Raw genomic sequence first — 26972 nt, 5'->3', positions numbered from 1 at the left:
GGGAAAGAGAGAGAGAGAGAGAACAATGAAGAAAAAAGAGCGCGCGGCCGGAGGCGCGGGGTCAGCCCGAGGCCGGGACCGGGACCGGGGCCGGGGGCGGGGGCGGGGGGTGATGGTGTTCCGGGAGGAGGACCGCAGGTGAGGGAGCGAGATGAGGAGTTGAGCGAGAAAGAGGAGGGGGTTCTGTGGGTGGGGGAGGGAGGGAGTGATGTCGGGGGAGGGTGGGGCTGGTGTGGAGTGGGAGGGGGCGGGTGGGGCTGGTGTGGAGTGGGGGAGGGTGGGGCTGTTGTGGAGTGGGAGGGTGGGGCTGGTGTCGAGGGGTAGGGGGGTGTCATGTCGAGTGGGTGGGGGAGGGTGGGGCTGGTGTCGAGGGGGGTGTCATGTCGAGTGGGTGGGGGAGGGTGGGGCTGGTGTCGAGGGGGGTGTCATGTCGAGTGGGTGGGGGAGGGTGGGGGTGATGTCGAGTGGGTGGGGGAGGGTGGGGCTGGTGTCGAGTGGGTGGGGCTGGTGTCGAGTGGGTGGGGGAGGGTGGGGCTGGTGTCGAGTGGGTAGCGTGTGGATGTGAATGAGGGAGGGGGTGCCGTCTGTGATGGAAGTATATGGATGAGGGATGGTTATGGCTTTAAAGAGACGAAGGAGGGGGTTGTTGGAGTTGTGGGTTGTTTTGAGGTCCAGGGTTTCTTTGTGAGTATGGGGGTTCATGAAGGGGTGTGGGAGAAATCAAGACTTGGGAGGGGATGTTGAATGACTAAGTTGAAGTGAGAGTTTGGGGTAGGGGTTGGCGGAGTGGTTGGGGTGGGTGAGGTTGTCAAGGGGGTTTGGATTGAGGGAGAGGATGTGTGGGTGTGACGGCTGGAGTTGAGGTTGGGGACTTCAGAAATGTGAGTGAAGCGCGGCTCAAACATGCTCTACTCATTCTTCTTGTTCCCCCCCAAAACCATAGGGCAAGTTTCTTGGCTTGTGATCCGTGAGTACTAGGGAGATCGGTGAGAATGTGGAATGAGCTGTCTATCACAAAGTGTAATGTTGTCTTGAAAAGGTAGAGAGAGAAAAATGGAAGGACGTGTTGACAGGGTTCAATGAAAAGGAATGTTGGGCTGAATGACCAACAAGGAAGGTGATGTGAATTAAGGGGTAAACAAAAATGTAGAGTTGAGTCAACATCAGATTTTCTAGGAGAAAGTGAGGACTGCAGGTGCTGGAGATCAGAGCTGAAAATGTGTTGCTGGAAAAGCGCAGCAGGTCAGGCAGCATCCAAGGAGCAGGAGAATCGACGTTTCGTGCATGAGCCTGAAGAAGGGCTCATGCCCGAAACATCGACTCTGCTTCTCCTTGCATGCTGCCTGACCTGTTGCGCTTTTCCAGCAACACATTTTCAGCTAAACATGAGATTTGCCATGATCTTACTTCATGGCAAAGCAGCATTGACATGCTGAATTTTATTCAGTTCGTATATGAGATGTGGGTATTGCTGGCCTGAAATTTATTACCCCTCTAATTGCCTGGATGGCTTGGAGAAGTTGGTGATGAGCTGCCTTCATGAACCACTATTATCCTTATTCTGTAGCGATAATCATGATGTGTTACGAAGGAAGTACCGGTATTTTTTGACCCAGGGACACTTAAGTAGCTGTGATAATTTTCCAAGTCGGGATGGTAGTGACTTGGGTGGGGTGGGGGGCATACGTATGGTGTTTTCTGACCTTATGATGAGAGAAGGTCAGCCATTGATGAAGCAGCAGAAGATGGTTGTGCTGAGGACATGATATCCTGAGGAACTCGAGGAGGTGTTAAATCATCGTGGTAATGCACGTTTTTCTGGGCAGTAGGCCCAAGTTCAAGTCCCACTTGTCCGAGAGGTATATTATAACATCTCTTAATGGGTTTATTTCAAAATATCTACCCTGAGGAAGCTTTAGGAGTGGCTGTAGCACAGTAGTAGTGCCCCTACCTCTGAACCAGGGGGCTCAGATTGAAGTTCCATCTGCCCAGAGGTATGTAACAACACCCCTGAACAGGCTGATTAGAAAACATCTACCCTGAAGAACTCCAGCAGTGATGTCCTGGGATGAAATCAGTGACCCCTAACAACCACCATAATCTCCTACTCCTAGTTCACATGACTTCCTGTAGGCTGTCATCATTCTGTAGTTTTATAAATTATTCTTTTTTTTAAGGGAGTTTCTGACTGGCTTTCACAAGCGTAAGGTGGAGAGGAGGAAAAAAGCTTTGGAAGAAATTAAAGTGAAACTGAAGGAAGAACAGAAACGATTGAAAGAGGAGGTGGGGATCATGATTGACACATTCAGTTTGACAAACAAGATTACTCGAAAACAGTAACTTACGTAATTTTTTTATTCATTTGTTGATGTGGGCATCATTGGCTGGCCAGCATTTATTACCTATGCCTAGTTGCCCTTGAGAAGGTGGTGTTGAGCTGCCTTCTTGAACCATTGCTGTCCACCTGCTGTGGGTTGATCCACAATGCATTTAGGGAGGGAATTCTTTTTTTTACACAGTTGATGCAACTGAGTGGCTTGCTATATGGTAATTAAGAATCAACCACACTACAAAGACAGAAAAGAAAATGACAGCAGATTTCCTTCCCTAAAGGGCATTAATAAACCAAATGGATTTTTATGACAATCCACAATGGTTTTACATTCATCATTAGAATCATAATTCCAAATTTTATTGATTTGAAATTCTGTTGTCTGGTGTGGTGCGATTTGAACCCAGGTCCCCAGAACATTACTTGGGTCCCTGGATTACTAGTCTAGCGCATTAACATACCAAACAACAACAGCTTGTATTTAAATAACACTTTAAATACTAAAATGTCCCAGGGTGCTTCACAGAAGCAAAAACTGACATCCTAAAAGGAGGTAGTATAATCAGAAGATAGTGGTCTATAGGCCAGATTGTTGGAGTCAGACTCCTACAGATAGAAATAGGCCCTCCCAATCCATCTGCACATTCGTGATGAAGGGCTTATGCCCGAAACATGCTCCTTGGATGCTGCCTGACCTGCTGTGCTTTTCCAGGCCACACTTTTCGACTCTGATCTCCAGCATCTGCTCACTTTCTCCTTCATGTCTATTCCAATGAGCAAACACCAAAATAAACTAATCCCATTTACCTGCACTTGGTCCACAGCCAACAGTGCAAGTTAATTACTTGTCCAGATGCTTTTTACATTTGCAAGAGTGTTTGCCTCCACCACCTGCTCGGGCAGCACATTCCATATATCATCTTGGTGAAAAAAGTTTTCCTTAGATCACCCTCTAAATCACTTACTCCTCACTTAAACTTATATCCTCTGGTCTTAGACAAACCTCCCGTGAAGAAGAAATTCTCACATTCTACTCTGTCTATGGCTCTATAATTTTGTATGACTTGATTATATTTCCTCCTTGCAAAGGAATACAAACCTAGCCTATCCAACCTCTTGTAACCTGAGATGTTTCATCCAAGGCAACATCCTCGTTAATCTCATCTACACTTTCTCTGGTGCAATCATGTCCTTCCTATAGTGTGGCAACTAGAACTGCAAGCAGTATTTAATCTGTGGTGTAATGTTTTATAAAGTTGTAACAAGACTTCCTACATTCAGTGCCATGGCTAATATAGGCAAGTATTCTGAATGCCTTCTTAGAGTCATAGAGATGTACAGCACGGAAACAGACACTTCGGTCCAACTCATTCATGCCGAACAGATATCCCAATCCAATAATCCCACCTGCCAGCACCAGGCCTATATCCCTGTAAACCCTTCCTATTCATATACCCATCCAGATGCCTTTTAAATGTTGCAATTGTACTAGCCTGCACCAATTCCTCTGACAGCTCATTCCATACATGTACCACCCTCTGCATGAAAAAGTTGCCTCTTAGGTCTCTTTTATATCTTTCCCCCTCACCCTAAACCTGTTTCCTTGAGTTCTGGACTCTCCCACCCCAGGGAAAAGGCTTTGCCTATTTATCCTATCCATGCCCCTCATGATTTTATAAACCTCTATAAGGTGGAGTGGACAGCGAAGAAGATTACTTCAGATTACAATGGGATCTTGATCAGAAGAGCCAATGGGCTGAGAAGTGGCAGACGGAGTTTAATTTAGATAAATGCGAGGTGCTGCATTTTGGGTAAGTAGGTAAACAGGTTTAGGGTAAGGACCACTCACCCTCTAATGCTCCAGGGAAAGCAGCCTCTCCCTTTAGTTCAAATCCTCCAACCCTGGCAACATCCCTGTAAATCTTTTCTGAGCCCTTTCAAGTTTCACAACATCTTTCCAATGGGAAGGAGACCAGAATTACACGCAATATTCCAAAAGTGGCCTAACCAATGTCCTGTACAGCTGCAACATGATCTCCCAACTCCTGCACTCAATACTCTGCCCAGTAAAGGAAAGCATACCAAACGCAGCCTTCACTATCCTGTCCACCTGCAATTCTAACTTCAAGGAACAATGAACCTACACTCCAAGGTCTCTTTATTCAGCAAACCCCACCCCAGGGCTTTCCCATTAAGTGTATAAATCCTGCTCTGATTTACTTCCCCAAAATGCAGCACCTCGCATTTATCTAAATTAAACTCCGTCTGCCACTTCTCAGCCCATTGGCTCTTCTGATCAAGATCCCATTGTAATCTGAAGTAATCTTCTTCGCTGTCCACTCCACCTCCAATTTTGGTGTCATCTACAAACTTACTAACTATACCTCTTATGCTCATATCCAAATCATTTAAATAAATGACAGAAAGTAGTGAACTGAGTACCAATCCTTGTGACACTCCATTGGTCACAGGCCTCCAGTGTAAAAAGCAACCCTCCACCACCATCTTCTGTCTTTTATCTTTGAGCCAGTTCTGTATCCAAATGGCTAGTTCTCCCTGTGTTCCATGTGATCTAACCGTGGTAATCAGTCTCCCATGGGGAACCTTGTCGAATGCCTTACTGAAGTCCAGATAGATCACATCTACCGGCCTGCCCTCATCAATCCTCTTTGTTACTTCTTCAAAAAACTCAATCAAGTTTGTGAGACATGATTTCCCATGCACAAAGCCATGTTGACTATCCCTAATCAGTCCTTGCCTTTCCAAACACATATACATCCTGTCCCTCAGGATTCCCTTCAACAACTTGCCCATCATCGAGGTCAGGCTCACTGGTCTATAGTTCCCTGGCTTGTCCTTCCACCTTTCTTAAATCGTGGCACCATGTTAGCCAACTTCCAGTCTTTGGCACCTCACCTGTGACTATTGATGATATAAATATCTCAGCAAGGGGCCCAGCAATCACTTTCCTAGCTTCCCACAGAGTTCCAGGGTACACCTGATCAAGTCCTGGTGATTTATTCAACTTTATGCGTTTCAGGACATCCAGCACTTCTTCCTCTGTAATATGGACATTTTTCAAGATGTCACCAACTGTTTTCCTATATTCTATATCTTCCATGTCCTTTTCTGCAGTAAACACTGATGCAAACTCACTGTTTAGTATCTCCCCCATCTCCTGCGGCTCCACACAAAGGCTGTCTTGAGGGGCCTTATTCTCTCCCTAGTTACCTTTTGTCCTTCACGTATTTGTAAAAACCCTTTGGATTCTCCTTAACCCTTTTTGACAAAGCTTTCTCACGTCCCTTTCTGCCCTCCTGATTTCCCTCTTAAGTATACTCCTGCTGCCTTTATACTCTTCTAAGGATTCACTCAACCTATCCTGTCTATACATCATATTTACTTTTTTCTTTTTCTTAATCAAACCCTCAACATCTTTCGTCATCCAGCATTCCCTACACCTACCAAACTTTCCTTTCACCCTAACAGGAATATATTGTCTCTGGACTCTTCGTTGTGCCATTTTTGAAGACTTCCCGTTTTCTAACCGTCCCATTACTTGCAAACATCTGCCCCCAATCAGCTTTTGAAGGTTCTTGCCTAAAATTAATTGTCAAAATTAGCCTTCCTCCAATTATGACTTGAACTTTAGATCTGGTCTATCCTTTTAAAACTAATAGAATTATGGTCACTGGCCCCAAAGTGCTCCCCACTGACACCTCGGTCACCTGCCCTGCCTTATTTCCCAAGAGTAGTTCAAGTTTTGCACCTTCTCTAGTAGGTACATCCATTTACTGAATCAGGAAATTGTCTTGTACGCACTTAACAAATTCCTCTCCATCTAAACCTTTAACACTATGGCAGTCCCAGTCGATGTCTGGAAAGTTAAAATCCCCTACCATAACCACCCTATTATTCTTACTGATAGCTGAGATCTCCTTGCAAGTTTGTTTCTCAATTTCCCTCTGACTATTAAGGGATCTATAATACAATCTCAATAGGGTGATCATCCCTTTTTTATTTCTCAGTTCCACCCAAATAACTTCCCTGAATGTATTTCCGGGAATATCCTCCCTCAGCACAGCTGTAATGCTATCCCTTATCAAAAATGCCACACCCACTCATCTCTTGTCTCCCTTTCTATCCTTACTATAGTATTTGTATCCTGGAACATTAAGCTGCCAGTTCTGTCCTTCCCTGAGCCATGTTTCTGTAATTGCTATGATATTCCAGTCCCATGTTCCTAACCATGCCCTGAGTTCATCTGCCTTCCCTGTTAGGCCCCTTGCATTGAAATAAATGCAGTTGAATTTATTAGTCCTACCTTGTCCCTGACTGTTTGACTCGCTTCTGTTCTCAACTGTACCAGTCTCAGATTGATCTTTTTCCTCACTATCTCCCTGGGTAAACTCCTCCTCCTCCTCCTCCTCCCCCCCCCCCCCCCCCCCACACCTTACTAGTTTAAATCCTCCTGAGCAACTCTAGCAAATTTCCCTCCCAGTATATTAGTCCCCTTCCAATTTAGGTGCAATCCGTCCTTCTTGTACAGGTCACTTCTACCCCAAAAGAGATTCCAATGATCCAAAATGTGAATCCTTCTCCCATACACCAGCTCCTCAGCCATGCATTCATCTGCTCTATCCTCCTATTCCTGCCCTCACTAGCTCGTAGCACTGGGAGTAATCCAGATATTACTACTCTCGAGGACCTCCTTTTTAAATTTCTGCCTAACTCTCTATAATCTCCCTTCAGAATCTCAACCTTTTCCCTTCCTATGTCGTTGGTTCCAATGTGGACAATGACCTCTTGCTGGCCCACATCGAACTAATTAATGTACATAACAAACAGCAGGAGTCCCAGCACAGTTCTCTGTGGAACACTGCTGGTCAGAGGCTTCCAGTTATAAAAATAATCTTCCACCATGGCCCTTTCCCTCCTATTGTAAGCCAATTTTGGATTCAATTTACCAACTTGTCTTGGATCCCATCGGCTCTTACCTATTGGACCAACCTTTTATGTGGGACCTTATGATATCTATGTAAATCAGATTAACTTCACTGTCCTCATCAATATATAGTCACCTTTCAAAAAAACTCATTTAACATAGTCTGACGGGATCTCCCTCTAAAAAATTTGTGTTGACTATCCCTACTGTACCAAGTATTGATTAATTCTGTCCTTTAGAATTCTTTCCAATAATTTCCCTGTTGAATGGTTTACGGGCAAACCAGTCTGTAATTATCCTGCTTTTCTCTTCTGTCCTTCTTGAAAAAGGAACCATGTTAGCTATCTTGGAGTCATCTGGCACTTTTCTTATGGCCGGTGAAGTATTAAAAATCAGCCAGGGATCCAGTAATCTCCTCCCTTCTTCCCATGGCAAGTTGGGATATACCTCATCAGAGCCTGGGGAATTATGCATCTGTAAGCCTACTAAAACATCTAATATCTCTTCTTACTAATCTTTAACATGTTTTAGAACCTCACCTCCCAACTGTTTTTCCTAGCTACAATGTCATTCTACTCTGTGATACAGATGAAAAGTATTCATTTATGACCTGTCACACATCCACTGGCTCTACGTATAGGTTGCCTGTTTGGTCTCTAATAGGTTTCACACTGTACCTAGTAATCCTTTTATTCTTAATGTACTTGTGAGAAGCTGGGAGGATTTCCTTGTTCCCATCTGTGAAAGGTATTTTGTGATCCCTCCTAATTTCCTTTTTAAGCAATGTCCTATACTCTGTATACCTTTGAAGGCTGTTTGACAAGCTCAAGGGCTGAACTTACAGCAATAGCGAGGCAAGAAGAGGGCTCCAGGAGCTATTGCTGCAGGACGTTCAGCCCTTGAGCTTGTCTAACAGATTTTCGATTCTTGGTCCCTGTGTGGATGAGAGTTGAGAACTGTAAGGAGGATGAGCAAACTGATGGTAGTGCCATGGTGCAGGGAGTCATTCAGGAGGGGTTATTTTTGGGGATATTAGTCAGGGGAATAGAAACTGTTCTCTGTGATCAGCATTGAGTGTTCTGAAGGCTGTATTACCTGCCTTGTCCCTGGGTTCAAGGTATTCTATCTGGGTTGCAGAGCAACTTGAATCGGAGGGGAAAGATCCTGTTGTTGTGGTCCACATAGATACCAACAATGCAGGTAGAACCAGAAAAGTGGTTCTGCTAAGGGAATATGAGCAGTTAGTGCTAAATGAAAAAGCAGAACAAAAAAGGTGATAATCTTCAGATTACTACCTGAGCCATGAGCAAAAGGGCACGGGGTCAACAAAATTAAAGAGTTGATGCATGGTTCAAAGATTGATGTGGGAGAAATGGGTTCAATTGCATGAGTCATTTGACACCAGTACTGAGGAAGGAACAGATCCCTCCTTCCCAACTGAATCATGCTGGGATTAGAATCCTGGTGAATTGCATTATCAGGGCTGTAGATAGAGCAGAAACACAATAGTGGGGGGTTTGGGTTCAGTTGCATGGCAGATTTTTTAAAAATCAAAAAGAAGGTAGGATTGCAGGTTAGTGATGGGACTCATTGTTACCAGAAAATAGAAGGAAGGGACGGAATGTATGAATGTCAAATTGGACCAAGGAAGCATAAAAGTATAGGGAAATTTGACCTTAAAGACTTAGTATCTTAATGTTCGAACCACTTGGAATAATGTAGAAGAGCTGCTGGCACGATTCAAAGTAAATTAGTGTGATCCCATAGCTGTTACAGGAACATGGTTACAAGGAGATCAATACTGGGAACTTAAAATCAGGGATGTTTGACCTTTCAGAAAGATAAGAGGCATAGAAGAAGTGGTGGGGTAGCACTATTAATAAGAGATGAAATGAGAAAGTTGTGAGAGAGGTTCTCAGCTTGGATGATGTAGAGTCCATTTGGATCATAAAATCTCTACATTGTGTAAAGAGGCCTTTCAGCCCATTGAGTCCACACCAACCCTCCAAATAGCATCCCATCCAGATTCAGTCCCCCAGCCTATCCCCATAACCCTGCATTTACCATGGCTAATCCGCCTCGCCTTCCCATCCCTGAACACACCGAGGCAATTTAGCATGGCTAATCCACCTAATCTGCACATCTTCCTACTGTGGGAGGAAATCAGAGCACTCGGTGGAAACGTACACAGACACGGTGCAAATATGAAGGTAGAAAACCAATAAAGGAAAGACATTGGTCAGATCCTCAAATATTAGCCTCAAACTCTAGGAAAGACTATAAGCCAATAAATAGAAATATGTAAAATGGTTAACAGTAACTATGGATGCCTAATCTTTGTGATAATTGGGTTAACCAAATTGCAAAGGGTAACAACAAATTCATAGCGTGAATTAGGGATAGTTTCTTAGAGCCAAAGGAGCAAGCTGTCTTAGATCTGGTGATGGGTACTAACACAGTCTTAATAAATGACCTCAGACTTAAAGATCCCCTAGGAAACAGTGATCATAAAATGATAGAATTTAATATTCAGTTCCAAGTCTGAGAAACTTGCGTTGGAAAGAATTGTGTTTAAATTAAATAAAAGGAACTACAATTAAATGAGAATAGAGTTAGCTAAAATGGGTAGATTAGTAGGATTGATAGTAAGTAAACAGTGGCAGGTATTTAAAAGGTAATTCATGACTCTCAGCAAAAATCCATCCTAGTAAAGAGGAAAGATTCCAAGAGAAGGATAAATCAACTCCAGCTAATCAAGGAAATTAAAGAGAGTATTAAGTTGAAAGGAAAGATTTGGGAGGCAAAAGTAAGTCATAGCCCCAAAGACTGATAAATTCAGAATCTGGCAAAAATAATAGAAAATAAATTATGAGGACAAACTGGTGAGGAATATAAAACCTGGCAAGAGCTTCTTTAAGTATATAAAAGAGTGAGGTCAAAGTGAACACAGGCCACTTAGAAAATGAATCTGGGGAGATGGTTATGGGGAACAATGAAATGACAGGGGAGTTCAGATATTTTGCATCAGTCTTTACGGTGGAAACTACTTCAAACATCCCACTGATACTAAAGAATATGGGGGAAGAATTAAGTGACATCGCCATTACTACAGATGTAATATTATAAAGCTAAAGGCAGCAAAGTCCCTTGGGCCTTGTGGCTTGTACACTAGAATTTTAAAAGAGGTGGCTACACTAATTTTTCAAAGATCTTTGAATTCTGGAAAATATCAGAGGATTGGCAAACTGATAATGTGACCCCCTATTCAAAAAGGGAGGGAAGCAAAAAGTGGGTAACTGTGGACCAATCAGCCTGACATAATTTGTTGAAAAAGTATTGGAATCAATTATTAAGGACATAATAGCAAAACATTTGGTAAATTACAATCTAATCCAGCAGTATCAATATTGGTTCATAAAAGGAAGATCATGCCTGACTCATTATTAGAGTTTTCAAGTCTCACCCAGAGTGGATTGAGTGAAACCAGTAGATATGATCTCTGACCGATTTGAAAGGATATGGGGGGGCCTAATGTCATTTATCTCAACAGGGTTGGAACATAAAGAAGCAACGTGCTTCTGAGACTTTATAGTTAGGTCCCATTTAGAATACTGTGTCCAATTTTGGGCCCCACACCTCAGGAAGGATATACTGGCACTGGAGTGTGTCCAGCAGAGATTTGTATGGATGATCCCTGGAATGGTAGGCCTAACATGATGATTGGCTGAGGAACCTGGGATTGTATTCATTAGAGTTTAGAAGGTTGGGGAGATCTAATAGAAACTTACAAGATAATGTATGGCTTAGAAAGGGTGGACGTTGGGAAGTTGTTTCCATTAGGTGGGGAGACTAGGACCTATGGGCACAGCCTTAAAAGTAGAGGGGGTCAATTTAGAACGGAAATGAGACATTTCTTCAGTCAGACAGTGCCACAGAGCGCAATGGAGGCTGGGACATTAAATGTCTTCAAGACAGAGATTGATAAATTCTTGATCTCGCAAGGAATTAAGGGCTACGGGGAGAGTGCGGGTAAGTGGAATTGAAACGCCCATCCGCCATGATTAAATGGCCTTGCTTCCGCTCCTATATCTTAAGGTTTTATTTGGATTCGACAAGTATCTCTCAAAAGGTTGGCTAATGTACAGAATGGGGATAAGGGATTCCTTATAAGGTTGGAAATCAATGACCAGTAGTGTTCCACAGGGTCCGGAACTGTTTACAATATATGTTAATATCTTGGAGTAAAGGAGAAGTGTATTGTAGCCGAGACTATAAGACATAGGATCATAAATTAAGCCTTTCAGCCCATCAAATTTTCCCTGCCACTCAGATAAGTTTGGCTGATAAGTTTCTCAATCCCATTCTCCTGCTTTCTTCCTGTAACCCTTGATACTCAAAAACCTATCAATTTTAGTCTTAAATATACTCAATGACCTGGCCTCCACAGCCTTCTGTGTCAGTGAATTCCATAGATTCACTGCTCTCTGGCTGCCAAAGTTTCTCCTTATATCTGTTCTGAAAAGACTTCCTTTTACTCTAAAGCTACGCCCTCTGGTCCTAGTCTCTCCTACAAATGGAAACATCTTCCCAGCATCTACACTATCCAGCCCATTCTGTAGTCTCAATTAGATCCCCCTTCATCCTTCCGAACTCTATCGTGTATAAACCCAGAATCCTCAAACTTTCTTCATATGTTAAGCTTTTAATTCCTACGATCATTTGTCTGAACTCGCTCCAAGGCCAGTACACCCTTCCTGAGAAATGAGAACCAAAACTGCGCACAATACTCCCAAGTGTGGTCTGACCAGAGCCTTACAGAGCTTCTGAAGTACATCCCTGCTTTATACTCAAGTCCTCTAAAAATAAATGCCATGATAGCATTTGCCTTTCTAACTACTGACTCAACCTGCAAGTTTACCTTGGGGGAATCCTGGACTTGAACTCCCAAGTCTCTTCGCACTTCAGACTTCTGAATTTTCTCCCCATTTAGAAAACATTCCGTGCCTCTATTCTTACTACAAAAGTGCATGACCTCACACTTTCCCATGTTGTATTCCATCTAACACTTCTTTGGCCACTCTCCTAACTTGTCCAAATCCTTCTGCAGCCTCCTTTCCTCCTCAATGCTACCTGTCACACTAACTATCTTTGTATTCATCTGTAAACTTAGCCAGAATGGCCTCAGTTCCTTCATCTGGATCGTTATTGTATAAAGTGAGAAGTTGTGGTCCCAACACAGACTTGCAGAACACCAGTTGTCACTAGTTGCCATCCTGAGAAGGACTCTTTTATCCCAACTCTCTGCTTTCTGCCAGACAGCCAAGCCTCTATCCATGTTAGTACTTGCTCTGACACCATGGGCCCTTATCTTAGTGTCTGTCAAGTTTGCAGAAGAGACAATAATAGGTGAAAAGGTAAATTGCGAGAGAGAGAGAGAGAGTCTATGGAGAGATACTGATAGGTTAATTAATTGGGCTAAAAATTGGCAAATGTAGTATAATGTGGGAAAATGTGAAGTTGTTATTGTATAAAGTGAGAAGTTGTGGTCCCAACACAGGTTAATTAATTGGGCTAAACTCAAAGTTTCTCCACTTTTCTTGTGATTATTTCAGGCTGAGATAGACAGATTTGTCTGGCAGAAAGCAGAGAGTTGGGATAAAAGAGACATTGTCTCCTAAACTCAAAGTTTCTCCACTTTTCTTGTGATTATTTCAGGCTGAGATAGACAGATTTGTGATCCGTTGAGAATCAAGAGTTTTGGGGAAAGGACATGCAAGTGGATATGAGGAATGTTGAATTAGTCATGATCCAATTGAATGGCTCAAGGGGCTGAAGGGGCTTGAGGTTGGTAGCCAGAATCCTTCTGACAAAACCACAGTTCAAAACCAGTGCAAACTTTGGTTTCTCTTTCAGTTTTTCTTTGCAACATTTTCTTTATTAGATTGGTTAGCACCATAACCCCTGAGGCCTCAGTTAATATTCAGTCATCTGCCATCCATTTGAATGTAATGCATCTCCGGAACTGGAAATCTCTGAACAAGACTCAGCCTTCAATTAACTTCTAAGCCTGTTTGTTTGTACTTTATTTTTAAAAACAAGCTGCTGCTCACAGCTGAAAGGTCACCTTCTGTTCTCAGCTCACAGTTCACAACTCCAGACAAAAAAATGATAAAAATAAAAATAATGAAAGTTCTCAATAGGACCCACATTCTGGTCAAAGAGATAAGTTTTAAAGAGTTTCTTGAAGGAGAAGAGCAAGATTGAAAAAGTTACTTAGTCTTAAGAAGCATTTACCGAACAAAAACAGGCTGTTTGTCTCAAGAGATCCACTCTGATGCTAAGGTTCCATTGAACCTCCACCCACCCACTGTCTAAATCCCATTTTTCTATTGCTGCTTCTTTGTATTTAGCTTGCTACCTCTTCAGTACATCTATGCTTATTGCCTCAATCCCTCAATATGGTTGTGGTGGTGAGTTCCATGTTTGAGCCCATCTCTGACTACAAAAGTTTCCTGTAGAATTCCTGTTAGGTTTGTGAATGACAATGTTATATTTATGATTCTGAGTTTCATCTCCCTCATGTGCAGATTTATTCAACAAGAATAGTAGCATGGGTAAGGAAGGAATTTGAAGATGTGGCTTCTATTGGTGAATTGCTGAAAATTGAAGATGTACAATTCAGTAATACTGATTTCCTAACCTATACTCTTTACTGACTTGCAGAGACATAAGGAATACATGAAGATGTTCAAGGAGAGGCAAGAAGCTTTAGGTAACTTTGATCTTCTGTGACTGAGCTGATTTCAAGCTCAGTGTCCCAATTTTTGTTGAGTTGTGTAGTCAAGGGACAACTGTTCATCAGATATTGTTTTTTAAATAATGTCTCCGTACGTGCAATCTATAACCACAAGTATTTGATTCCAGCATCGATTTGCTATGGTGGGATCATGATGGCTCAACACTGAGGCCTGAAGTAGTCTGGACCAGTGAGACATTGTCTCCTAAACTCAAAGTTTCTCCACTTTTCTCCCTACTCTTGATGAGAGTTTCGTACAAGTTCTGTTTGCTTTCCAGTTTACTTCACGTATGAACTGGTGGAATAGTGGTCATGTTACTAGACTAATAAGCTAGAGTTCAAATCTTACCATGCCACTAAATGAAATTTGAGTTTAATGCAGATCTGAAATTATAAAGGTAGGCCACGACAGCTGTAGAAACCCATTTGGTTTGCTGATGTTCTTTAGGGAAAGAAATCCTCACTGGGTCTGGCCTACATGTGACTCCAGCAATGTAGTTGACTCTGCAATGGCCTAGCAAATTTCCATTTAAAGCCAATTTAGCACATCTGTACAACCTGTCTATATACCTTGAATCTGGCTGCAATGTGGGAGGCAAAGTCATCTTACTAGGCTAGTATACTACAAGATTATTGCATTGTTTCTTGTTTACTTACAGAGGAAGCTGATGAGTTGGATCAAATGACATCATCCAAAATGGAGTCCATTCAGTACGACCATCCAAACCACACTGTCACTGTAACAACAGTTAGCAGTTTAGATTTGACTGCTGCCAATTTGTACCTTGGTACAAACCAGGTGAGCTGAAGTTGAAGATTAGGACTACTGCATAGGCTATGTGCCACACCAATAAGCCATTTTGGCCCATGTTCACATACTTGTTTATGCTTTGCTTGAGCCTTCTCCCATCCCATGTAACCCTCTAGAATATAAAATGCCTATAGCATTTAAGCAGGCAATTCAGCCCATCGAGTCCACACTGACCCTCCAAACAGCATTCCACCCAAACCACCCTCTATCCTATTCCTGGAGAAAGTGAGGTCTGCAGATGCTGGAGATCAGAGCTGAAAATGTGTTGCTGGAAAAGCGCAGCAGGTCAGGCAGCATCCAAGGAACAGGAATCCTGATGAAGGGCTTATGCCCGAAACGTCGAATTTCCTGTTCCTTGGATGCTGCCTGACCTGCTCTGCTTTTCCAGCAACACACTTTCAGCTCTATCCTATTCCTGTAAGCCTTCATTCCCCATTGCTAATACACCTAAGCTATACATCCCTGGACACTATAGGTAATTTAGTATTGCCAATCAACCTAACCTGCACATCTTTGAACTGTGGGAGGAAACCCACACAGGTATGGGGAGAATGTGCCCAAGGGTGGAGTCGAACTTGGGTACCTGGTGCTGTGAGGAGCAGTGTTAACCACTGAGCCATTATACTACCCTCTGTTCATTTCTTCAAATAATTGTCTAGTTTCTCCTTGAATACATTGATTCCACTTCACTTCGGCCAGTCTCTGTGGTAATGAGTTTCATGTTCTCACCATTAATTGAATTAAATTTCTTCTGAATCTCCAATTGGATTTCCTATTGTCTCTCATATATTGATCACTTCTAGTTGTGTTCTTCTCCGCAAGAGAAAACATTTGCTTTGTATCCATTCAAATCTTTTCATAATTTTAAAGATCTCTGAGTCACAGCTCAGCATTTTTTTCCCCAAGTGAGAAGAGATCTAGTCTGTCAGTCCTTTTCAGATCTGGGTACCCATGTATTTCTTATATCGTCCTCTCCTTTCTCATATCATTTTTGTAATATGACACACAAAACTGCAGGCAACACTCTAATTATAGTCTAGCCAGCATTTCTTCCTTTTTTTAAAATACTGCTCCTCTTTAAGTAAAGTATTTGGTTTGTTGTTTTCATAATGGCCTTGCTAACCTGTGGTTCAACTTTCAGTGACTGATGTACTTACATTTGATAAATACAGCAAAAATGTCATTAAGCTGTGGAGTATATTGCCAACAAGAAATTATTAACTTTTTTAAAAGCTGTTTTTTAAGCTTTTAGAATGATGGAAATCTTTCATTTAGTAGACAAAATTTATATAATCAGTTCTGTTGAAGAATATTCAGCCTAAGCATCAAAATGTTATAACCTGTTACTATATGTACTGACTTGATGGTATTATTTCTGTCTGCAGTTGTTTTTTTTCCCTAGTTCTTCCACCCAGGTTGTCCATTGAATGCATGTATAGGCATGTATAGCCTATTGTTCCGATGAGGCCACTTTCCACTGTGGTGCTCTTAATATGTGCTCCTCCTTCTCCAACCGTGGCTGCCCATCTACAGTTGTCTACAGGTCTCTTGACAGAGTGTGGTCCATCTCCTGCACCATGACCCTCACCTCCCAGAATAAGGATAGGATCCCTCTTGTTCTCACCTTTCACTCCACCAGCCTTCACATGCAAAGAATAATCCTCCGCCATTTTCGCGAACTCCAACATGACGCCACCACTAAACACATCTTCCCTTCCCTTCCCTGTCTGCATTCCACAGAGATCGTTCCCACCTGGGCAACCTAGTCCACTCCTCCATCACACCTAAACCTCACCCATCACACACGGTACCTTCCCATCACACCTAACACCTTTCCCATCACACACGGCACCTTCCCCTGCAATCGCAGAAGGTGTAACACCTGCCCCTTTACCTCTTCCATGCTCACCATCCAAGGCCCCAGACACTCATTTCAGATTAAGCAGCGTTTAACTTGTACCTCTTTCAATTTGGTCTATTGCATTTGTTGCTCCCAAAAAATCTGTCCTTCCCGTGGCTTGCAACTTCAACACACAATCCTGCTCCCATGCTACATGTCTGTCCTTGGCCTGCTGCAATGTTCCAGTGAAGCTCAACACAAACTGGAAGAACAGCATCCCATCTTCCGACTCGGCATGTTACAGCCTGCCGGTCTGAACATTGTATTCAACGACTTCAGATAATTTTATTTCATTTATTTTTTTATATATATATATTTTTTACTGTTCTCTACCTCTTATTTCTTGATTGTCTCTCTTTCTCTTGCTCCCCACTCTCTCATCACCTTTTTTCTCTCCTCTTCCCCCTTTGCTACCCTTCTCCCGTTTTCCACTTTGTCTCTGCTTCACTGCCTCTCCTGCCCCCACCCCACCCCCCATTCCCCACATATTTTGTCACATAGCACTGGCCTTGGTCATTCACAGCTCCTAATCTCCCTATCTCACTATGCACTGTCATTATCACCACTTTATTGTTACCTTTACTTCTGGAGCCATGCTCACCTTCCCTCAGCCTAGTATAAATACCTCCCTATATCTCCCCTTTTTTTAGCTTTGACAAAGGGTCAGTTAGACTTGAAACGTCAGCTCTTTTCTCTCCTTACAGATGCTGCCAGACCTGCTGAGATTTTTCCAGCATTTTCTCTTTTGGTTCCATAATGCTGTTGTTTTAGTAGTTTGGTCGGGGGAACTGGGGGAGTGCTTTATATATACAATGCTCTGATATATTACAACCAGAGAACCAAGGACAGTTTGTTTAGTGGAGATTTATTGTAGAAGAAGAGTTAACACTGACTTTTAAATCTTAAGCTTCTCACTTACACAGTGGGTGTCATCATTTTGAATATTAAAATCAGCACATTGATTTCCCCCTCAGATGTATTTTTTAAAATCCCACGGTATTGTTTTAAGAGAGTACTTGAGATCCCCCCTGTCCTAGTCACCAGTGCTTATCTGTCAACCAATATCATATAAATCAAGTGTCCATTTGCCTCATTCTTCCTTGAAGCATCCTATTATACCTAAATTGTTTGCAACATTTCCTTACATTACAACTATATCAGCATTTTAAAAGTGGCCGCAAGGCACCTTGGAATGCAGTGAGTAATTTTTTTTAAAGTTCTACATAAAATACAAGCTCCTTTGGCCTTCTAGATGTCAATGCAAAATTTTCTGAATGCATGATGGAATTTACAATAGGAACTTTGATTTAACCACTGTTTTTGCAGCAACAATTTGCTTTGATACAGCACCATTAACATCATGAAATATTCCATGGCACATCACAGGAACATTGCTGAAACAATGTTTGATGCCAAAAATCTGACCACAAACAACATGAGGAGTTAATTGGGCAGGTGATGAAAAGTTTAGACAAAGAGTTTGCTTTTGAGAAGTTTCTTAAAGGAGCAGAATATTGCTGAAATGTGGGAATTTTAAGGATGAGATTCCAGATCTGAAGGCCCAGCTTTTTTTAATAATGCTATCAGTGCCTGCTTGAGCAAGGTTTTAGTTGCTAGACTTTTCGTAGCTGCATTTTGTATCTGAAATGAAACCAATCTCAAAAGCAGCTTTGCTCCATTTTTGCTCTTCAAGCACAAAATTGAAGACATTGTACTGAATGCTGGAGATTATGATTCATCTCTCACTGCTACCTATGATTGAGTGTTGGGGTTAGCATTTCAAATGTGATTTTATTCTCATGTTACCAAATAGGAATGTGTTTTTTTTTGTCGATTACCTTTGAAGCCTGAAGATGCTGAGGAAGAGCAGACAGTGAAGAGAGATGATCTGAACGTGAAAAGAGACGATCCCTTACCAAGGAAAGGAGCTGAACCCATTATGTCTGCAAAGTAGGTGAAATATTTGAGGACCTGATCCTTCATTGGGTTTAGAGGAGAGAAAAGATCAGACTGAGTCAAAGATAAGGATGGTAAAGGGGGAAGAAAGGCAAAGTTCAACAAGGTTAGAAGGGATCAGAAAAGGTAGCAAACAACTGTACCATAAAAGCTTCAAAAAAATCAAGAGCACAAAATCAATGTATTCCTCCCCATTGACCCAGATAAAATTGGTTTAAAAAATTGAGTCTTTAAAAATGAGGTTTAAAACATTGAGAATCATTGAAAGTTTAATTGGTTGGGGTGAAAGGAAATTAGAAGGGCTAAAAAGAAATGTAAAACAAAAATTTTTAGATTATATAAAAGCTAGTGCCTGCATAAATAAAGAAAAGTTAGAAAGGGAGAGGCTCTTTGCAATGAAAAGGAAGTCAAAATATATGGAATCAAGGGGCAAAACCATGAAATATTTCATTTGTCCATCGTGAATGTTGGTGGAAGTGTGAGCATAGTTGTTTTCTCGGAGGTTACAGCAAACAAATCAAGAAAGAGCCTTGTGAAGCAAGATGAGAGACTAGTTTCTCCATAATACTGAAGGATTAGGAGATTCAATAAATCTAACTACTACTGAGGGCAATGCAAGCATGAATAGAGAAAGACAGTTTTCTCTAGTTGGGGAGCGTGTGGCGAAGAGTGATCAATTTAAGATGATCACTGAAAAATATTTGGAGGAATTTCTTTTTAAATATAGAAATGATTTGGATGTGAACATAGGAAGGGTATGGTTAGAATGTTTGCAGATGACATCTAAATTGGTGGTAGTGTACAACGAAGAAGGTTATCTCTCAGTACAGCAGGACCTTGATCACATGGGCCGAGGAATGGCAGATGGAGTTTAACTTAGATAAATGTGAGGTATTGCATTTGGAAAGGCAAATTATGGCATGACTTATACCTGTAATGGTACGGTCTGGACAGAGTGGACGTTGGGAAGATGTTTCCATTGGCAGGAGAGACGAGGACCCAAAGGCACAAACTTAGAGTAAAAGAAAGGTCCTTTAGAACGGAGGTAAGGAGAAACTTCTTTGGCCAGAAGGTGCTGAATCCGTGGAATTCATTGAAACAGAAGGCTTGTGGAGGCCAGGTCATTGCATATGTCTAAAATTGAGATAGATAAGTTCTTGTTTGCTAAGATGATTAAAGGCTACGGAGGTTGAGGGGATCCTTGGAGTGCCACTTTTGGAATAATGCATTCACAGTGACAGGAAAGATGTGATACTTGAAAGAGTTCAGCAAAGATTTACAAGGATGTTGCCAGGGTTGGAGAGTTTGAGTTACAGGGAGAGGCTGAATAGGCTGGGGCTGTTTTCCCTGGAGAGGCTGAGGAGTGACATTTGTGGGCGGCACGGTGGCACAGTGTTTAGCACTGCTACCTCACAGCACCAGAGACCTGGGTTCAATTCCCGGCTCAGGCAACTGACTGTGTGGAGTTTGCACATTCTCCCCATGTCTGCGTGGGTTTCCTCCAGGTGCTCCGGTTTCCTCCGACAGTCCAAAGATGTGCAGGTCAGGTGAATTGGCCATGCTAAATTGCCCGTAGTGTTAGGTAAAAAGGGGTAAATGTAGGGGTATGGGAGGGTTGCGCTTTGGTGGGTCGGTGTGGGCTTGTTGGGCCAAAGGGCCTGTTTCCACACTAAGTAATCTAATCTAATCTAATTATAGAAATCTATAAAATCATGAGGGGTGTGAATAGGGTGGTAGCCAGGGTCTTTTCCCCAGGGTAGGAGTTTTTTGAAGAAGTAACAAAGAAGATTGATGAGGGCAGAGCAGTAGATGTGATCTTCAGTAAGGCGTTCAACAAGGTTCCCCATGGGAGACTGATGAGCAAGGTTAGATCTCACCGAATACAGGGAGAACTAGCCATTTGGATACAGAACTGGCTCAAAGGTAGGAGACAGAGGATGGTAGTGGAAGGTTGTTTTTCAGACCGAGGGCTTGTGACCAGTGAAGTGTCACAAGGATCGGTGCTGGGCCCTCTACTTTTTGTCATTTCCATAAATGATTTGGATGCAAGCATAAGAGGTACAGTTAGTAAGGTTGCAGATGACACCAAAATTGGAGGTGTAGTGGACAGCGAAGAGGGTAACCTCCGATTACAACAGGATCTGGACCAGATGGGCCAATGGGCTGAGAAGTGGCAGATGGAGTTTAAATCAGATAAATGCGAGGTGCTGCATTTTGGGAAAGCAAATCTTCGCAGGACTTATACACTTAGTGGTAAGGTCCTAGGGAGTGTTGCTGAACAAAGAGACCTTGGAGTGCAGGTTCATCGCTCCTTGAAAGTGGAGTCGCAGGTAGATAGAATAGTGAAGAAGGCTTTCCTTTATTGGTCAGTGTATTGAGTACAGGAGTTGGGAGGTCATGTTGCGGCTGCACAGGACATTGGTTAGGCCATTGTTGGAATGTTGCGTGCAATTCTGGTCTCCTTCCTATTGGAACAATGTTGTGAAACTTGAAAGGGTTCAGAAAAGATTTACAAGGATGTTGCCAGGGTTGGAGGATCTGAGCTACAGGGAGAGGCTGACCAGGTTGGGGCTGTTTTCCCTGGAGCGTCGGAGGCTGAGGGGTGACCTTATAGAGGTTTACAAAATTATGAGGGGCATGGATAGGGTAAATAGGCAAAGTCTTTTCCCTGGGTTCGGGGAGTCCAGAACTAGAGGGCATAGGTTTAGGGTGAGAGGGGAAAGATATAAAAGAGACCTAAGAGGCAACTTTTTCACGCAGAGGGTGGTACGTGTATGGAATGAGCTGCCAGAGGATGTGGTGGAGGCTGGTACAACTGCAACATTTAAGAGGCATTTGAATGGCTATATGAATAGGAAGGGTTTGGAGGGATTTGGGCCGGGTGCTGGCAGGTGGGACTAGATTAGGTTGGGATATCTGGTTGGCAAGGACGGGTTAGACCAAAGGGTCTGTTTCCATGTTGTACATCTCTATGACTCTATCTGACTCTAGGAGACTTCAAAACCAGAGGGAATAGGTTTAAGATGAGAGGGGAAAGATTTAAAAAGGCAACATTTTCATACAGAGGGTGGTAGGTTATTTCATTACCATATCAGAGGAAGTGTGGAGGCTGGTATAGCTCTAACATTTAAAAGGTATCAGGCTGGGTATATGAACAGGAAGTATTGAGAGGGATGTGGACCAAATGCTGGCAAATGAGACAAGATTAATTTCAGATATCTAGTCAGCATAGATGAGTTGGACTGAGGGGTCTGTTTCCATGCTGTACAGCTCTCTGACTGTATTATTGACTCTCTGACTCTGATTATTGGAAGTTGGTAAATTTTCAAGGATTCATAGAATGATTAAGCACAAAGGAGGCCATTTGTCCTGTAAAACAATGCTGACTCTCTGCATGAATAATTCAGATATTTCCATTGCTCCTGCCTTTGCTCATAAGCCTGCAATTTTATTTTTAATCTTGAAGTGCATTTCCAATTCTCTTTTTAAAACCATGACTGAAACTGCCACCCCACACTCAGGCACTCTGAATCCCTGTCTATGGTCATGTTTATTCTTTTGCCAGTCACCTTAAATATGTAACTTAACATTACCAACTCTCTTGCCAATGTAAACACTTTATCCTTATTACTTTATCTAAACTTTATATGAATTTGAATGCCTCTATTTAGTTTCACCGTAACCTTATGGGTTATTAATGGGTTAATCATTTGAGCAAATAGACACTGCGCCTACTTCAATAGCAAATTGCTGCGAATGCTGAGCATTTAAAATAAAAAGCTTAAAATCATTGTAAATACTCAACAGAGTTCTGACAAGATCTCTTTGAGGACACTACTGATTTGAATTTCTTTTATCATTTCCTGTTTTTATTGTACTTTTTCCCATAAAATTTCTGTGCAGTCTGTAATTCTTGTGCGCTTTATTGTACTTTTAGAAAGTTGCTTTCTCTTTGTAATTTGAATTAAGCCGTGTGAATGGCACAGAACAGTTGAAATTCAATTGGCATATTTGAAGCAAATTGATTTTTGTTGGGTCTGTTTATGGTGTATTGTGGCACTTAATGATGCAGATACCTGGATTTAGTCCCTGTATGGGCTGAAATTCTTGGAGACTACCTCTTCAACTTTCTTCATTCATTCTTTAATGTGTTGCTACCATGGTTGTCGCCCATCTCTAAATGTTTTTGAACTATGTGGCTTGCTAGGCTATTGGAGAGGGCAGTTAAGAGTCAACCACATTGTGTTGAATATGAGATCACGTGTACTGGACTAGTGGTGCTGGAAGAGCACAGCAGTTCAGGCAGCATCCAAGGAGCAGCGAAATCGACGTTTCGGGCAAAAGCCCTTCATCAGGAATAAAGGCAGTGATCCTGAAGCATGGAGAGATAAGCTAGAGGAGGATGGGGTTGGGGAGAAAGTAGCATAGAGTACAATGGGTGAGTGGGGGAGGGGATGAAGGTGATCGGTCAGGGAGGAGAGGTTGGACTGGATAAGTGAAGAGCTTCAGGGCAGAGGAAATGACCTGGGAGTTGCAGTGAGAGAGGGACTCCCTGAGATTCTTGTAGAGAGAGGAGGAAAACTTCTTCAAGGCAGGCATCCTTGCAAGAGGATTCGCAGTAGGGTTAAAATCATCGAGGTAATTCCTGATGAAGGGCTTTTGCCCGAAACGTCGATTTCGCTGCTCCTTGGATGCTGCTGAACTGCTCTGCTCTTCTAGCACCACGAATCTAGAATCTGGTTTCCAGCATCTGCAGTCATTGTTTTTACCTTGAGATCACATGTAGTCCAGCCTGGTTAGGCACAACAGATATCCTTTCATAAAAGGGTATATGGATTTTTATACCGTCACTTTTTTGACACCTGAACCAAGATTTAGAATTCCACATTTACTTATTGAGTTTAAAATCCACTAGCTGCCATAGTGCTATTTGAATGCTTGTTCCCAGAGTATTAGCTTGGGCCTCCAGATTACTGGTGTACTGTCATTATTGCTATATCACTGTCTCTCCCATCTTACTGCATATCAATTTTGTGGCACAGATAAGTCTCGAATAGCAACTTTTAAACACGAAGGATTTAATGTGTAGAGAGTTGGGTTTTTTTGCATTACAATAAGCAGGACACATTTCAAGATCCCACTTAATAGATTGAGGCCTCCTGACAACATCTTGGAGACTGAAGCTTATGTTCCTCTTTGTTTTCCAGAATCTCTTCACTGACATCTGCCCTGCATTCACGTGTGAAAAATCAGAAGGGAAAGAAATGGAAAAGTTCACATGATCAGGTCAAAAACCCCCCAAAAGGCAAGACCACAAAATCACAGAGAAGAAAACGGACAGGAAAACCAGGGGGGGAGTGGTAATTCAAAGAAATACCAAAAAAGTGAATAAAGTGTCACTATTGGAACTGAGTAATCAACAATCCCAGATCTCTATCTACAGAGACGCACTGTAGCTGGATGTTGATTGTCATCGGCTATGCTTAGACATTGCCAAGTCATTCCATTTCAGGGGAAGATGCTTAAGTCACAATAGCTTCTTTTTGGGAATATAGTGGAACTAATAAGTGACAGTGGTACATACTAAGATATTTTATTTTAGGAACATTTTGTTTCTTAAAAGGGACTGTTGAATCTGATGATCATATTTGTGGAGCTCATTTGTTCTTCAAACTGCCGAAGTCTTCAATGCATTGCACCACACTTTGTTTTCCACCCTCAAGGTCTGGATACTGTCATATGTGTGAAGTCTTACTGTGATTAATAACCATTTATAGAAGCTTATTGAATAGTTACACAACAGAAAGTCTTCAGTGGCAAAGGCCATTTGACCTGCCTAGCCTCATCTGTCCCAAATAACAGATTTTCTCATGTGAACTGCGTCTTACTTCTCTCACCGCTGCCTATAGATCCTGAAATGCACAAATTATGCAATAATGATACCTCTGGAGCTTTCAACTTGTTTCTCAACGTACATCGATCCAGCCACTTTTAAAGGCACCTGTTGAATCTGAAAGTAGAAATCCATCGTTGTGTGACAGTGACTTGGTAACTGTTCTCTTAATTTTGATTCAGACTTGATTATTTGCATCCTTAACCTGTCTCTTGAAATGCCAGCTGCTCACTTTGATAAAACCTGTGCGGTCCAGTACTTTAAGTTGTCATGTAAATGTTCCCTGTTATTTGTCAACATCTTTATTGTCTTAGCAGAAAAGCAATGAGGTTCTTCTGTGTGACCATTATATCTCTCAGTGTGTGTCTTGCGTCTGATTCTGATGATTTTTTCCGTGTCAGTTTAGAAAACTTTGAAGCCACACAGCAGAAATATGTGTATTCTATTTGGATGCATTACTGCAGATTACAAACAAGATTTGTGAAAATGTCTTATAGAAAGTGGAGTTTTGCAGAAAAATCTTTATACATAAATACTTCCGTTTGATATCCTGATGAACCTAGAGATTTACTATGATTGCTATTGATTTCATATCGTAAAAAGAAAAATTACATATAATGTGCTATTGCTTTTTGTTGTGGGTAAAGTGTTATTGAATTATGTGTGAAAAAATGTTAATTTGTGCCAGGCTTAAGTTTTTTTGAATATTCTTTTGGGTGAGTGAGGTCACATAACTTTTAATGAATAACTTCCCCACTATTTCCCACCCAAAACTGTTATTTGATATTTTACAAATCCAGTTTAGTTAGCTCATAAGGTTAGTTCCATTTCTGAATGGCAGTTTTCCTTGTAAGTTTTGGTGCTGGGCAGTTATGACTCTTTTTAAAAAATTGGTCTCCTGTCCCACTTGTGATGAGAACATAGATCCATATGTACTCTAATGCTGACATTAGAGTTCAACAAGGCCAATTTTAAAAAAAATGCCACAATTTGAAGAAAAAGGAAGGGAGTTTGCCTTGGTGGTTTGGTTGGCATTAATCTTATTACTAACATTTTAAAAAAACAGACCTGGTCATAAACGCATTGCTGTTGTGGGATGTTTCTGTGTACATATTGGCTGTCATATTTTCTCCATTACAGCAGTGATAACATTTTAAAAATACTTAGTAGATTGTAGTGTGTTTTAGATGTTCTTAGGTTACGAAAGACAATTTTGTAACATTGAACATTACACCCTTAGAAAACCGAATAGGGCTTTGGGTCTGTGGCCAGTTGAAGGAGACGTTTGAACCTGAACCATTTGATTTAACAAAAGAAAATATTGATCATAGTAATGACTAACTTATTTTCCAAGTTGCGTTTAGGTATTGTGTTGTTGTAACTCTGAGTAGTTGAACAAAAAGAAAAGTGACATGTTAATGCACATCATCAAGAGTTAAATTTGAAGTGAATAAAGGGGAGAGGGATGCTGCCAAACCTACTGGGTATTTCCAGCATTGTTGCTTTTAATAAGGAAGGCACACTGGATTGGATTGGTGTGAAAGGTGTTGTTTCACCTCACTGACATTTTGTCTGAAATATTCTTTCAGTTGATGTTACTAAGTAAAATATTGTGGATGTGGGTGCAGTTTAATATGGGGATCAAGGGCAAAAAGCTAGGGAAGAATTCTGCAGTCATTTAACATGTTTTGGTTTACGTTTTGCTGAGCTTCAATCTGATATAGTGCTCTATAGGCCATCAAGAGAATTGCAGTGTTGATACTTGCCATTTAAGGGTTTATTAAAACATATATAATGTATTCATTCATAAATATGAGTAGAAGTCAGCCAATAGCTCTTTGAACCGCTTCATCATTCAGTACGAATATGGCTAATCTGCCTTGCCTGTATTTTCTTGCATTATCATCATCCCTCAGTTCTCTTGGCATCCTATATTAAATGATCTCTAAATGAATGAGCATTTGCTGGAGAATTTCCAAAGATTCAAAATCTTTTGAAGAAATTTCTTCTCAGTTAACCTGGTTAAATGTGGCAGATTGCATTTATTCAATAGATTTCTGTACCTCTTTGCCCCATTGTTTCGCATCTTCTCGTTTTCTCACTGCAACCCGCACCCCAGACTATTTCAAGGAGGAAAACAGCAAGAAACCTGTGCAGTGGGACACCAGTGAATTTCCATGAATGGGAAAACTGGTCAAGTCCTAATTCTTGACTGTGTTCAAAATGTTATTGGAGTCTGAGTAGCAGATTATGGCAAAAATATCTGGCAGAATTGGATGATGTGCGACAAGACCCATTTTAACATTGAGATCAATTCATTCCATCTGTGATCATGCTAG

At 41.7% G+C, this 26972-nt stretch overlaps 1 protein-coding gene across 3 annotated transcripts; it reads left to right on the top strand.

Annotated features, from left to right (window-relative positions):
- nol12 (nucleolar protein 12) lies at positions 1-26551 on the top strand. Of its 3 annotated transcripts, none has more exons than XM_060849330.1 (6): positions 1-60; positions 2178-2283; positions 14001-14049; positions 14733-14872; positions 18631-18734; positions 23948-26551. In XM_060849330.1, the coding sequence occupies exons 1-6, from the start codon at positions 26-28 to the stop codon at positions 24102-24104; spliced, it is 591 nt and encodes a 196-aa protein (XP_060705313.1). In that variant the 5' UTR covers positions 1-25; the 3' UTR covers positions 24105-26551. The 3 variants fall into 3 exon arrangements, with proteins under 3 accessions (XP_060705313.1, XP_060705311.1, XP_060705312.1); XM_060849328.1 differs by having other exon boundaries at positions 18598-18734; XM_060849329.1 differs by lacking the exon at positions 1-60 and adding an exon at positions 67-138 and having other exon boundaries at positions 18598-18734.
- The last annotated feature ends 421 nt before the right edge of the window (positions 26552-26972 follow it).

Source organism: Hemiscyllium ocellatum, chromosome 33 (assembly GCF_020745735.1).
Source record: "Hemiscyllium ocellatum isolate sHemOce1 chromosome 33, sHemOce1.pat.X.cur, whole genome shotgun sequence".
In the NCBI taxonomy this organism is placed as follows: Eukaryota; Metazoa; Chordata; class Chondrichthyes; order Orectolobiformes; family Hemiscylliidae; genus Hemiscyllium; species Hemiscyllium ocellatum.
The sequence above is the reverse complement of the archived record's forward strand: the minus strand, read 5'-3'. Positions and strand labels throughout refer to the sequence as shown.